Source organism: Cherax quadricarinatus, chromosome 43 (assembly GCF_038502225.1).
Source record: "Cherax quadricarinatus isolate ZL_2023a chromosome 43, ASM3850222v1, whole genome shotgun sequence".
In the NCBI taxonomy this organism is placed as follows: Eukaryota; Metazoa; Arthropoda; class Malacostraca; order Decapoda; family Parastacidae; genus Cherax; species Cherax quadricarinatus.
In genome coordinates, this window is record NC_091334.1 from 3,104,438 (window position 1) to 3,119,538 (window position 15,101).

At 39.2% G+C, this 15,101-nt stretch overlaps 1 protein-coding gene across 4 annotated transcripts in view; it reads left to right on the plus strand.

Moving 5' to 3' along the window:
* LOC128694154 (vascular endothelial growth factor receptor 1) overlaps nt 1-15,101 on the plus strand; it is a 598,057-nt gene that overhangs the window by 242,912 nt on the left and 340,044 nt on the right. For all 4 annotated transcript variants that reach the window (XM_070093509.1, XM_070093512.1, XM_070093510.1 and 1 more), the window contains exons 3-4: nt 8,588-8,718; nt 11,640-11,714. In XM_070093509.1, the coding sequence (XP_069949610.1) occupies nt 8,588-8,718; nt 11,640-11,714 (206 nt within the window). The remainder of the gene's footprint in view (nt 1-8,587; nt 8,719-11,639; nt 11,715-15,101) is intronic.

A 15,101-nucleotide genomic window follows, 5' to 3' on the forward strand; every position in this document is an offset into this window, starting at 1 on the left:
ATCATTCATTGTAGGTAGATCCTGTACATCTGACTTATCTCCAGCTTCCAGGGGGGGTTACCTGTGTGGTGTTCATCTGGCTGTTGTAGATGTGTGTATTGGGAAAAATGACATGCTCATCCCCATATTCAGGTGTAGGCATATGTATAGGTAGTGGCAGATCAGTAGTTCCACATGTGCTAGCAGGGGTGGCTAGCTCCTCCACAACTGGTGTGTGAGATGGCGCTCTGGTAACACCAGAATCCTTTGCAGGGAGGTTGGGCCATTCTACACTTTGCAGAGGTTCAGTCTCAGATCTGGCTGTGGTAGACTGGATGGCCCCATCCTCAGTTACCATTAAAGAACTGTTATCAGGTTTACATAGAAGGTTGTTTGGGTTCTGACTGCAGTCCTTGTGGGAAACTGTAACCCCAACTTTTTTACAGTTAATACATTTAAATTTTTGGTAGTCAAGGCCTACTGTGCATTCTCTAGTGGAATGCTTCCCAGAACACTTACCACACCAAGAATGTAGTATTCCACAGTCTACTGCAACATGGCCATAGTGCTGGTATTTGTAACACCTACGTTTAGGGTACGTTTAGGGGGTAGGTACACTTTTGATGTTTAGAAAACGTAAACCAGGCACCCAGATATTTCTGGGGAGGGGCACAGGACCTACCCAACTGGCAATAATTTGGGATCGTCCTTTAAGTCTTCTAGGCTTGATGATATGCTCACTTAGTCAGATAGGATGGGTCCATGTAGAGAGGGTATCCAAAGATTATGATACTGACCCATTTTTTTAGTGGTGAGTGTCTGATGGAGGTCGGAGCAACTTAATACCCCCCTATTATCTGGGTAGGTTGTGATTCTCCATTTTTTCTCCCACTTAGCTGTTCTCCGTAGTTCTTCCTTCATTTTCTCTATTGCTCTCCTATATTTGTTTGCACCAGAGATGGGAGTTGAAGAGAATACATGGATAACATCATCTGCAAATTGGGTGATGATGGTATCGTCGTTGACATATATACTGAAGAGTATAGGGCTGAGGCATGAGCCTTGTGGTACTCCAGCTGTCGGCATGAAGGGTGTTGCTGCCGTGCCATGGAAGGTGGGAATGATACATCTACCTCTTAAGAAGTTGTATATGAGCCTGAGAAAGGTCCAGTTGTGGTCTGGGAGGTCTGCAAGTTTGAAAATGAGTCCGTCGTGCCACAGGCTGTGGAAGGTCTGGTGTACGTTCCTGGTTGCAGTCAGGGCCAGGTTCCCTTGCTTCCTCAGCCTGGCCATGGCAACGAAGATGATATTTATTGCATGCTGTGTGCTGCTGTGGGACCTGAAGCCGAACTGCCTTTCAGAGAATAGATGGTTGAATTCCATGTAGTAGTTCAATCTGAGATTATTCTCTCAAAGACTTTACCCGTGACTTCGAGTAAAGAGATGGGCAGGTAGTTCTCGGGGTTTCGGTTGTCCTTCTTGGGTTTTGAAGATCATCCTTGCTGTCTTAAATGCCACTGAGAAATGTACTGATGCCAAGATGGCATTGAAGTTTTTCGTTCTATTGTAAGGTTGGAATTTGAATTTAGTTTAATATGTTTATTATGTACCCCATACCCATCCTGTGGGTGGTAGTCAAAAGATTACAGAGGTACATAATTGGTCCAGGGACTGGACTCCAAAGTTTTGATAGCTGAACAAGTTACAGAGGTAATGAACTCACAATTACAAAGGTAATGAACTCACAGTTACAAAGGTAATGAACTCACAATTTACAAAGGTAATGAACTCACAATTTACAAAGGTAATGAACTCCAGGTAGGTCTGGTCACAATCATGACAAGTTACAAAGGTATTTACAGATTACAGAGGTACGTAATGGGTCCAGGGACTGGGCCCCCAAAGTTTTGATAGCTGAACTAGGTACAAAGGTAATGAACTCACAAGTTACAAAGGTAATGAATCGAATTTGAGGTGGAAGGTATTGCCAGATGTCTCAAGGACAGTCTTAACTTGAACCAGTTCAGGAAGACTGCTAAAAGATCCTTAATAAGTTAGTTTATTTAGGTTGAGGTACAAGAGCAATTAACATACATAGTAAGTAAATAAGTAAGTTTATTCAGGTATACACAAAAACAGTTATATAGATTATCATACATAGCAGCATATATGTAGAGACCCCAGGATAACCCAAAAAAGTCAGTGACTTATTGTCCAGTGGGTTCCTGCAGCTACAGACAGGTAAGAAATGTCTTGATTAAGTTCATTTATCCACAGGTACACATAAAGTAGTAGAATTATCAAGGACCTCGATGACAGTAAGTCACATTTGGGATTATTCTAGGCAATTTACACTGAAATAAGTCAGTCTGACTTTATTGGTATTTTAGATAATCTACACACTTACTGTTATATAGGAAAACTTATGCAACTGTATTTATATGTACCTGAATATACTTACTTATAATTGTATTTATGTGCACCTGTGCCTAAATAAACTTGGTTAATATACCTAGTGTAAATTATTTAGCATAGCCCATAAAAGTTAGTTAACATTCTTGTACCTTCTGTATTATGCCGTTTCTTTATATAATATTCAGCTAAATAACTGTTTTCCTTATTTCTGTTGTACCTCTTTTTATTACAATTGAGTTACTTCATTATTTTAATTTTTAGGGTTATAATAATGATCTGTATCTTGGAGTCAGGCTTTTAACCCCTTGACTGTCGCAACCCCCAATCCTGAGGTGTCTCTTGGTGTCGCAAAATTTAAAAAAAAAAAAAAAAATTCTTATGAAATGATAGAGAATCTTTTCCCGATTGTAATGACACCAAAAAAAAACGAAATTTGATGGAAAACTGACGGAATTACGCTTTCGCGAAGTTAGCGACCTCGGCGATATTTACAAATAGGCGATTTCGCCTACTTTGAGCCCTATTTTTGGCTAATTCCATTGTTCCAGTCGACCAAGCTCACAGCTATTTCTTTAGAACTCCATTTTTTTCTATCGATTGAGTACAAGAAACTGCCCATTTACCGACTTCAACTACCTAATAATGTGGTCAGAAATTTGCAATTTGGCCAATTTCACAAAAACTAAAAAATATGACAATTTCAAAATAAGGTCCAGAATGAACAATGCAGACATTCCTGGCTCTAAAATAACATTTTATTTGTTCATCAGTCATGTCTCCAGGCCCCTCTGATATTACTCTTGCTTTCTATTTTGAATTTTTATTAAAAAAAAAAAATAGAAGACTTACTATTATGCAGACTACTGCAATACTGTAATAATTGTATAAATAACATCAACCCATTCATGACTGCATATTAGAATGGCTAGTTGGACATTTATTGGACAATGACATCATTTGTTTACTTTTGAACATTGGCAAAAATCAAACATTTTCCCTACTTTGAGCTCCATTTCTAGGTTCTTTTTATAGTAAAATCAGTCAAAATCACCTCTATTTCTATAATATGTTTTCCATTCTATCAAATGAGACCAAGAAAACGAGAATACAACCATAAATACTATACGAAAATAGGCCACAAAGTCGGCATTTTAATTAAAAAAAACGATCGGAGTTTTTTTTTTCTCATTATGCACTGCGTGTTCCAGGTTTTTTTTTATATGATGCACACTGACCACACAGACCCATTCTCTCACATGTGGGCCTACCAGCTTTCTCCTGCTTGATTTGAAGCCGCTAGAATTTATGAGTATATATATGTCAAACACGGTACCTCGTAAGACGTATATATACGGCCGCGACAGTCAAAGGGTTAAAAAAAACGGTCGGAGTTCTTTTTTTCTCATTATGCACTGTGTGCTCCAGGATTTTTTTTTATATGGTGCACACTGACCACACAGACCCATTCTCTCACATGTGGGCCTACCAGCTTTCTCCTTCTTGATTTGAAGCTGCTAGAATTTATGAGTATATATACGTCAAACACGGTACCTCGTAAGACGTATATATATGACTGCGACAGTCAAAGGGTTAAAAACAAGATATTACAAGGACCCTAGTGGAAGTAAGCCACTTTATCTGACTTTTTTGGGGGAGTTATCCTAGGTAATGTGCATACGTTACTATGTACAGGAGGGCCCCACTTTACAGTGCTTAGCTTTACAACATTTCACTAATGCAGCAGTTTTCAGTTATACCCATTCTTTATTTATTCAAACTTCCATCAATTAATATATTCACCACTCACTATAAGCTAAGGACAAAAATATTTTGAGGTAAGTAATATGTGTACTGTATATGCATCTTTTATGCCCAACTCTATTGCTTACCTAATATATAATAATGTAAACGTGTTATCAGGCTTTTATATTCATTTGAAAGTGAAAAAAGGCTATGTTTCACTTTGTAATCTAACCTGCTCTATAAGCAGGGCCTCCTTTATGATAACTTTTTTATTAACACACTTGTTGTTTCCCACCAAGGCATGGTGACCCAAAAAAGAAGAAACATTTTCACCATCATTTACTTCATCACTGTCTTGCCAGAGGCGTGTTCACACAACAGATAAAAAACTGCAAAATATCTCTACCCCTCCTTCAGAGCACAGGCACTGTACTTCCCACCTTTAGGACTTGAGTCCGACTAAGCAGTTTCCCTGACTCTCTTCATAAATGTTACTCTTCTCACACTCTAACACCACTTCAGGTCATATAAACCATTTGCCTACACTTGCTTCTATCTAATGCGCACTTGCTGGAAGTCCAAGCCCTTTGCACACAAAATCTCCTTTACCCCCTCCCTCCAACTTTTCTCAGGATGACCCCTACCCTGCCTTCCTTCCACTACAGATTTATATGCCATCCAAGTCATTCTGTTTTTTCCATCCTCTCTAAATGTCTGAACCAGTTCAATAAACCCTTCTCAGCCCTCTGAATAATACCTTTAGAAAACCTACACCTCCTAATCTGCAAACTATGGATTCCCTGCAGTATATTCACACTGCACATTGCCCTCAGACATGACATCTCCATTGCCTCCAGCCTTCTCATTGTTGCAACATTCACCACCTATGCTTCACACCCATATAAGAGCATTAGTACCACTATATTCTCATACATTCCACTCTTTGCTTCCATGGATAATGTTTTTTGTCTTCACAGACTCCTTGGCTTACTACTCACCCTTTTTACCCCACATCAGTTCTGTGATTGACTTTGATTTTCATAGATCCATCTGCAGACAAGACATTCACTTCCTCCATACTTCCTCCCTTCAATTTCATATATAATCTTTCATTACCTAATGACCTAAATTTACTTGTTTAACTGTAATTAAATAAATTTACTTACTAAAACCTCTGTGGAAATAAGTCACTTTGACATTTTTTTCCTAGTTGGTAATTTATAAATATGTTACTATGCAGAACAATCCACATGGGGGATGAGAATCTTTAGCCCTACATCTTTCGCACTCGTGCATTGTCAGGAGTGATAAAATGTTGCAATACTAGCAATAGATAGAATGAGAAATTCTCTAAGGTGAGGCAGGAGCATGTCAGCAGCATCCCAGGCATATTGTGTCAGCAACAGCTCAGGCACACTGTGTCAGCAATAACCCAGGCACATCATGTCAACACCATCCCAGCCACACTGTATCAGCAGCAGCCCAGGCACATCATGTCAGTAGTACTCCAGGCACACCGTGTCATCAGTGGCCCAGGCACACACTACTTGGGCCACTGCTGAAGTGCTCCTGCCTCACCTTAGAGAATTTCTCATCCTATATGTTGCTAGTATTGCAACACTGCATAGTTCCTGACAACACACGAGTGTGAAAGTTCAAGAGCTAATGATTCCCATCCCCATATGGCTTGTTCTGCATTGTTAAGATAGCTTGTTTGCAATTGTATTGTAATGTTACTATGTAATACAATTGTAATCATAACTATCCAAAAGCTGTGTACAATTGTACCTAAATAAACTAAGTAGAAGGGTAGAGGATGACCTGGAGTGGTTGATGGTGTTGTCAGAGATATGACACAGGCAAGTTTACCTGGGGAGGGTTTCGGGGTTGAACGCCCCCGCGGCTCGGTCTGAGACCAGGCCTCATGGTGGATCAGGGTCTGATCAACCAGGCTGTTACAGCTGATTGCACGCAAGCTGATGTATGAACCACAGCCCGGTTGGTCAGGTACTGACTTTAGGTGCCTGTCCAGTGCCTTCTTGAAGACAGCCAGGGGTCTATTGGTAATCCCCCTTATGTATGCTGGGAGGCAATTGAGCAGTCTTGGGCCCCGGACACTTATTGTGTTGTCTCTCAGTGTACTCGTGGTGCCCTGCTTTTCATCAGGGGAATGTTGCATCTCCTGCTGAGTCTTTTGCTTTCATATGGAGTGATTTTCGTGTGGAAGTTTGGTACGAATTCCTCCAGGACCTTCCAAGTGTATATTATCATGTATCTCTCTCGCCTGCATTCGAGGGAATACAGATCAAGGACATTCAACCGTTCCCAGTAGTTTAGGTGCCTTATCGCACTTATACGTGCCGTGAAAGTTTTTTGTACACTCTCCAGGTCTGCAATGTCACCAGCCTTGAAGGGGGCCATTAGTGTACAGCAGTATTCCAGCCTAGAGAGCACAAGCGATTTGAAGAGGATCATCATGGGGTTGGCGTCCCTAGTTTTGAAGGTTCTCATTATCCATCCTCTCATTTTCCTAGCGGATGAGGTAGATACATTGTTGTGGTCTTTGAAGGCGAGATCCTCTTACATTATCATTCCCAGATCCTTCACATTACTTTTCCCCTCTATTGTATGGTTAAAATTTGTGGTATACCCTGACACATTTTTAATTTCTTCAAGTTTTCCAAGTTAGTGTGGACAAGTGTAAACTTCTAAATCCAGGGAAGAGAAAATAAATATGGTGCTAATAAGCTAAATAATGTAGACCTTAGACAAAAATGAAGTAGTGAAAAAGATCTAGGAGTTATCGCTATTAGAAATTTAAAGCCAAGATATCTTACTTATGTATTTAATTACTTACTGTTTACAATAAAGCTAATAGAATTCATGGCTTAATATCAAGAAGTATTATTAATAGAAGTTAGACCTTATTTAGAATATGCTGCTTGGCTCTGGGCTTCATATTAAAGGATGGACATGAATGCTCTGGAAAATAGTATGCAGAGAAAGGCAACTGTGTTTATTCCACGTATTAGAAACTTTCTCAACAAAAATAGACTGAAGGCATTAAACCTACAGTCTTTGGAAAGTGGTAGAATTAAGAGAGACACGATTGAAGTGTACAGATGTAAAACAGGAATAGAGGGAATATAAATAGTGTGATGAAAATACAGTATCTAACCAGGACATGACTTGCAGCAATAGATTCAAGTTGGAGAAAGTTAAATTTTGAAATAAAATTGGGAATTATTGGCTTTGCAGTATTATTATTATTCTTTCTTTCACCGTACCAGCCATATCCCACCGAGGTGGGGTGGCCCAAAAGGAAAAACGAAAGTTTCTCCTTTCAAATTTAGTAATATATACAGGAGAAGGGGTTACTAGCCCCTTGCTCCCGACATTTTAGTTGCCTCTTACGACACGTATGGCTTACGGAGGATGAATTCTGTTCCACTTTCCCATGGACATGAGAGGAAATAAACAAGAACAAGAACTAGAAAGAAAATAGAAGAAAACCCAGAGGGGTGTGTATATATATGCTTGTACATGTATGTGTAGTGTGACCTAAGTGTAAGTAGAAGTAGCAAGATGTACCTGAAATCTTGCATGTTTATGAGACAGAAAAAAGACACCAGCAATCCTACCATCATGTAAAACAATTACAGGCTTCCGTTTCACGCTCACTTGGCAGGACGGTAGTACCTCCCTGGGCGGTTGCTGTCTACCAACCTACTACCTAGTAGTAGTATTATTATAAAAAAAGAAGTGCTAAACCCACTAGGGTCATACAGCACTGTAGGGCAGAAGGTGTTGCAGGAGCAGAGAGTAGCATGGGTGGAAAGGATGACAGAGGTAGTGAGAAAGGGCTGTGAGGGGTGCTGAAGGAAGTATTATCAAAGTTTGTGTAACAAATCGGTTGTTGTCAAAAAGTTTGAGGGAGTCTGAGTCAAAGGTGGGGTCATCATCAAGGAGGGAAGATAAAGTAAGGGTATCACAGTAGTGATGACATTGGATGTAACCTCTGCATGCTCTGGTTTGGCAGTAGAATTGTGGATGAGTGGAGCAAACTGGTAGGTAGCATCCCTAGCATGTGCCAGTATGCCTGTTGCCATGTTTATAACTGTGTTCTTTATGATTTAATAATAATACTGGTAATTTTTTATGTTAAAAGCACTAAAAAAACATTTCTAGTATGATGGTACGATGTAAATCTTGCAACTCCTTCATCAGTACTGTTACTGTTATGGACAAGCTCATTTCTTTTGACTACAGACAGACTCCACGAGTGTTTCTACACTACCAAATGTTTGTGTATGATAGGCTTTACAAGTTATTTCCCTGGTGTGACATGAGTTCAAGCTAATATTTCATAACAAAACTGGCAGTGAAAATTACATGCAGTTGTTTTAATGGTCCTGAGGTAACACTCTTACGAAGTGTTGTGTCTTGACAGTTTCAGCAGCATGGAGCAGCCTTGCCCCTCGTCTCAATGTCAGCGATGAACTAGTGGTGCATACTTCTCAGCGTTACTTCTCTCTGCGATGTGAAGGAACGGAGCCACTACAATGGAACACAACGGGACAGGTAAAATAACCTGTGAACTTATTAACAAACACCTGTGTGAATATTTGTAGGAAACAGGTTTACTGCTGTTACAGTATTTGCAAAGTAAATTTTCAATTACCAATCATACATGATGTATCTATTTTTTTTCTTGTTATATGAATGCTTAACATGTGCAGTGGACCCTCGAGTTTCGGCAGCCTCGACTTTCGTGAAATTCGACCTTCGGCGAGTTTTTTGGAAAAATTTGGCCTTGAGTTTCATGAAAAAACTCGTGTTTTGGCGACTATCCGGTACCCGTCCACCCATCACAGCACACGCAAAGCCAGTCTCCCACGCTATTCACGCTCAGTGTGCCATTGTTTACCTACACGTGACCATCACCCTGCGGGTTCATACATAATAATCCATTGTTTTTTGTGTTTACAACTGCTAAATAAGTCACCTTGGGCCCAAGGAAAGCTAGCGCAAGCCCTTTGGTAAAGAAAGTGAGGAACACAATCGAATTCAAGAGGGAAATCATTGAAAAATATGAGAGTGGAGTGCGTGTTACAGAGCTTGCCAGGATGTATGGCAAACCCCATTCAACCATCACTTCGATCGTGGCGAAAGGAAAGGAAATAAAGTGTGCTGTTGTTGCAAAAGGGGTGGATATGCTGACAAAAAGGAGATCACAAATCCTCAAAGAAGTGGAGAGGTTATTGTTGGTGTGGATTACCGAAAAACAGTTAGCAGGAGATAGTGTTACGCAGTCGATAATATGTGAAAAGGCAAGGCAGTTGCATGATGATCTTGTAAAGAACATGCCTGCAACAAGTGGTGATGCTTGTGATTTTAAGGCCAGTAAACGTTGGTTTGAGAGATTTCAGAAGCGTAGTGGCATTCACAGTGTGATAAGGCATGGTGAGGCTGCCAATTCTGACAAAAAAGCAGCTGAGAAGTTTGTATAGGAGTTTAAGGAGTGCGTAGACACTGGAGAATTCAAACCCCAGCAAGTGTTTAATTGTGACGAAACAGGCCTCTTCTGGAAGAAAATGCCAAAGAGGACCTACATCACGCAGGAGGAAGCGGCACTCTCAGGACACAAGCCTATGAAAGACAGGCTTACTCTCATGTTTTGTAGTAATGCTAGTGGGGATTTTAAAATGAAGCCTTTACTGGTGTATCACTCTGAAAATCCCAGAGTGTTCAAGAAATACAGTGTCGCCAAGAGTAATTTGTGTGTGATGTGGAAGGCTAACAGTAAGGCATGGGTCACAAGGGGAATTTTCTCCTAGACTGGTTTAATGAAGTGTTTAGCCCCAGTGTGAAGAAATACCTCCTGGAAAATAAATTGCCACTCAAGTGCCTCCTGGTAATGGACAATGCTCCTGCTCATCCTCCAGACTTGGAAGAGCAAGTAGTGGAGGAGTTTAATTTCATCACGGTGAAGTTCTTGCCTCCTAATACCACTCCTCTCCTCCAGCCCATGGACCAGTAGGTCATTTCAAACTTCAAAAAACTCTACACCAAAGCAGTGTTTCAGAAGTGCTTTGAAGTGACCTCAGACACTGAATTGACCCTAAGAGAGTTCTGGAAAGATCACTTTAATATCCTCCATTGCAAAAACCTTATAGGTAAGTCTTGGGAGGGAGTGACTTCCAGGACTTGGAACTCTGCTTGGAGAAATTTATGGCCAGATTGTGTACAAGAGAGGGATTTTGAAGGGTTTGTGGCTGACCCTAAGGAACCTATGCTAGTTGTGGAAACTATTGTGGCATTGGGGATGTCCCTGGGATTGGAGGTGAGTGGTGGGGATGTGGAAGAGTTGGTGGAGGACCACAGGGAAGAGCTAACCACTGAAGAGCTGCAAGAGCTTCATCTGCAACAGCAACAGATCACAGCTCAGGACACTGCTGCAGAGGAGGAGGAAGAGAGATATAGGAAGGTGCCTTCTTCAAAGATTAAGGACATTTGTGGAAAGTGGACTGAAGTGCAAACATTTATGGATGAACTTCACCCTAACAAAGCTGTTGCAGGCCATATTGGCAACATGTACAATGACAGTGTTGTGTCCCACTTCAGGGAAATCTTAAAGAAACGCCAGAAACAGACCTCTCTGGACAGATATTTTGTGCGACAGGGGTCCAGTGACTCTCAAGCTGGTCTCAGTGGCATTAAAAGAAGAAGGGAAGTAACCCCAGATATGGACTTCATACCTGAAGTCCTAATGGAAGGAGATTCTCCTTCCAAAAAATAGTGTACACCTTCCTCCTATCCCCTCCTCCCGTCTTCCATCCACACAGAAGTCTTCAGTAAAGGTAAGTGTAATGTTATTATTATTTTTTTAAATGCATGTACTTGATTTCTGATTGTTTTCATTATGTAAATCTTTATTTAATTTGAAAAAAAATATTTTATTTTAATATTTTTGGGTGTCTGGAGCGGATTAATGTTATTTCCATTATTTCTTATGGGTAAAATGGTTTCGAGTTTCGTGAATTTCAACCTTCGGCGGGCTCTCTAGAACAGATTAATCACGAAACTCGGGGGTCCACTGTACTGCTATAATTGCAAAGCAAATAATGTTCATATTAATCCTCTTGAGATATAAAATAAAAATTTGCAATATATCATTAAAATTGAGCATAATTTCCTAGACTATGTGGGATAAATTCATCAAAATACACAGTAAATTTCCTGAATAATGCTTATTTTATTGCATGTAGTACAATAAGCTTTGAGCTCTTTAAATAACAGTGTCAAATTGCTTCTACTTCGTAATTTGAAATATATTTCGAGAGATATTCATTATATGCCACTGTATGTACAATACAGTGTCTGAGCAAATATTTGTGCAGATTAAAATTTCTAAGGAAATTATAAATTTTTAATTTATAACATGTAAATATTTATGGATATTAGATGTATATTGGATATCTGAGTTTTTATTCATCTTACAGCTTTTACTAGATGATGCTGTCATCACCAGTGACACACATCCTGGGTCAGACTATCCATACAGCTCCACTTTCACGGTTTGTAACTTTCCTTTGATATTCATATTCCAAGCTAATAATAATAATAAAAATAATTTTCATTTCTACAGATACATGATACAACTTACACAAACCTAGCTGACATCAGTGACGTTCTAGTTAATAGAAAGCCCTTGGCTACTTACTGTAACCTTACTGTAACCCTTGGTACTTACTGTACCTTGGTTATGCAGAGCATAACCAAGGTACAGTAAGTGAGCAATTCTCATTAACTATAACTGACCATCTTTCAGTTTACGAATACTTGAGGTGGTTTTTCATATGTACAGTATTGAGTTTTTACTCGAGTTGACTATTTGTATCTTGTGTTAGGTTAGAGTTCTATTGCAGCTTTCCAGGAAGAGCTTGATAAAATATATCTATATGGGATCAAATATGAATAAATCTCATTACACAAGTGCTTTATGATCCACAAGGGCTCAGTGCTTAAAGGGAATAAATAATGCATATACAGTCTGTCCTCAAATAACGTTGTTTCATTCATTATTGTTTTGTTCAATGTCATTTCATTATAATGATAAAAAAAAAATTGATTCTCTGCTGGGGCTGGTGTCTGTGTGGAGACAGTAAAATAAAAATTCATAAAATATACGATAATCATACAAAGGCATGACGATAAACAATGGAGTATGAAAGCACTCAGTGAACCTGCCATATTTGTTATTGTTTGTTTTTAAACTACATGGTGGTAGGAGGTACTCGTTACAGTTTTCACTTTGCAAATATTTATTCCTTGATTTAAGCATGTTGCAGTGAGGGCTACAGGTACATTGTGCAAGGCTTGGTCATGGACCTGGCCACGGGGCACTGACACCCGGAACACTCCAGGTATACTCCTGATATCTGTGACCACAAAAAAAAACAAAGAAAAAGAGCTACATTAGAAACAAAGCTAGAAGTTTTAAAAAGGTTTGACAATGGACAGTGAGGTGTGCTTTTGTTATACAGTGGAACCCCAAGTTTTGTATGCCCTGACTATCATACTTTTCGAGTTTTGAACTGTTTTTTCAGCTAAATTTTGTCCCAAGTTTTGCACTGTGCCCCGTGTTGTGAAAGGTGTTGATATGCTAACCAAAAATAGACCAAAAATAGTTGAAGACATTGAGAAGTTGTTGCTGGTTTGGTTCAACAATAAACAGAGAGCGGGTGATAGTGTTTGGAGTCAGTCATTTGTGAAAAGGCAAGGCAGTTGCATGATGACCTGGAATGAGTGCTGCTGTTAGTGACTTTAAGGCCAGCAGAGGCTGGTTTGACAGATTTAAGAAGCATAGTGGGTTACACAGTGTTGTAAGGCATGGTGAAGTTACCAATTCTGACAAATTGGCAGCTGAAAAATGTGTGTGAATTCAAGGGGTACATCAAGACTGAAAAAGTCAAACCCCAATAAGTGTTCAGTTATGACAAAACAGGCCTGTTTTGGAAGAAAATGCCAAAGAGGACCTACATAATGCAGGAGGAAAAGGCACTGCCAGAACACAAGCCTGTGAAAGACAGGCTAACTCTCTTGTTTTGTGCTAATGCTAGTGGGGATTTCAAAGTGAAGCCTTTACTGGTATATCACTCAGAAAATCCCAGAGTGTTCAAGAAAAGCAGTGTCATCAAAAATGGATTGTGTGTGTTGTGGAAAGCTAATGATAAGGCATGGGTCACAAGGCAAATTTTCAAAGAGTGGGTCCATGAAGAGTTTGGCCAAGTGTGAAAAAATACCTCCTGGAAAATGCAGTGGAACCTCCACTCACGAGTTTAATCTGTTCCATGGCCTTGCTTGCATCTGGATTTGCTCATTTGCAGAGTCAGTTTTCCTTATTCAAATTAAATGAAATGCAATTAATCCGTTCCCGTGGAATTCCAAGCACGACAAAATACTTTAGTAATTTCCCTAATATCAGCTCTACGGCTTATTTATCTATCACAATTCATCTAATATGACATAATAAACAATATAAATAACATAGAAACCTGATATATACTTTAGAATGAATAAAACATGTCATTCATGTAGTGGTGTCGGTGGCTGACGAGAGTTTGTCTGGAGACAGGACATAATACTCATTGAATAATTTCACTAACATCAATTCTACGGCTTATTTATCTATCACAATTCATCTAATATGATATAAAGGGCCCCAAAATTTGGAATTCATTATCAGCAAATACTAAAGTAACCAGGTCTGAACACCAGTTTAAGGCTCTTCTCAAAAACCACCTACTTACCCTAAACTAAATACTCAATACTCAACATTTAACTTTACCAAAAATTTCCCGATTACCTAAATCTTAAAACTTCAAATCTAGATGCCCAAAGTTCATACATTATTAATACAGGTCCGCCATCACAAATCCGGTAATCCGTTATTCGGTTCCTTCAGTTATTCGGCACTAATTTTGCCTAGCATAATTTCAAATTTCCAGGGTCGCCACACCAACCTGCTGGCACTGTTTGGTGGTACTACTTGCTGCATAAGTCATTCCAATTTCTTTTTCTCCATTTATTGTTTTAACCTGCTTACTTTTAGCCCTAGCCATGGTTTCAATGAATAAAAGAAATGCTTCTCATTATGTAAAGCACCTACACAGTACATTATCCATTAAATATAAGGTGGCTTTGAAGCCACTGTCGGTTGCCATGAGATCAGTCTCGTGATGCAGGAGAATATGCTTTATTATTATGCTAATATCAACACTACAGCTTATTTGCCTATCACAATTGATCTAATATGACATAAGAAACAATATAAATAACATAAAACATGTTAAATACTCCAGAATGAATAATATTTGGCATAATACTGAGCAGTTCGACAGAGATATGAAGAGGATATGGTATACAAATACCATTCTCCTATCCCTGTCTGGGTGGCTTTTATTAGAGAAAACAGAGTGTAGCACAGGGCTAACTGTGATATACACCATAAACCTGAAACAAAAAAGTTATTTTCTCTCTATAGATTATCACACATAGCAGCATATGTGTAGAGAACCTAGGATAACCCAAAAAATGTTAATGTGGCTTATTTTTAGTACCTGGCTTGGGTTAGCCATATATGATTTTTGGTAAATATTCAATTCCCAGCCAGTGTGGAACGATCAGGCGTGTTTCTTTACACCTGTTGTCTATGTTTACCAATCAGTAAATGGGTACCTGGGTGTTAGCCGACTAGTGTGGGTGTTATCCTGGGACACTGACCTAATTTTCTTGAAATACTCTTCATAACAAGCGGCTTTCTATACAGTAGTATGTCACTGATGTCAGCTAGGCCTGTATACCTTGTACATGTAAGTGTAGTAAATAAAGATATTATTATTATTATTATTATTATTATTATTATTATTATTATTATTATTATTATTATTATTATTTTCTCA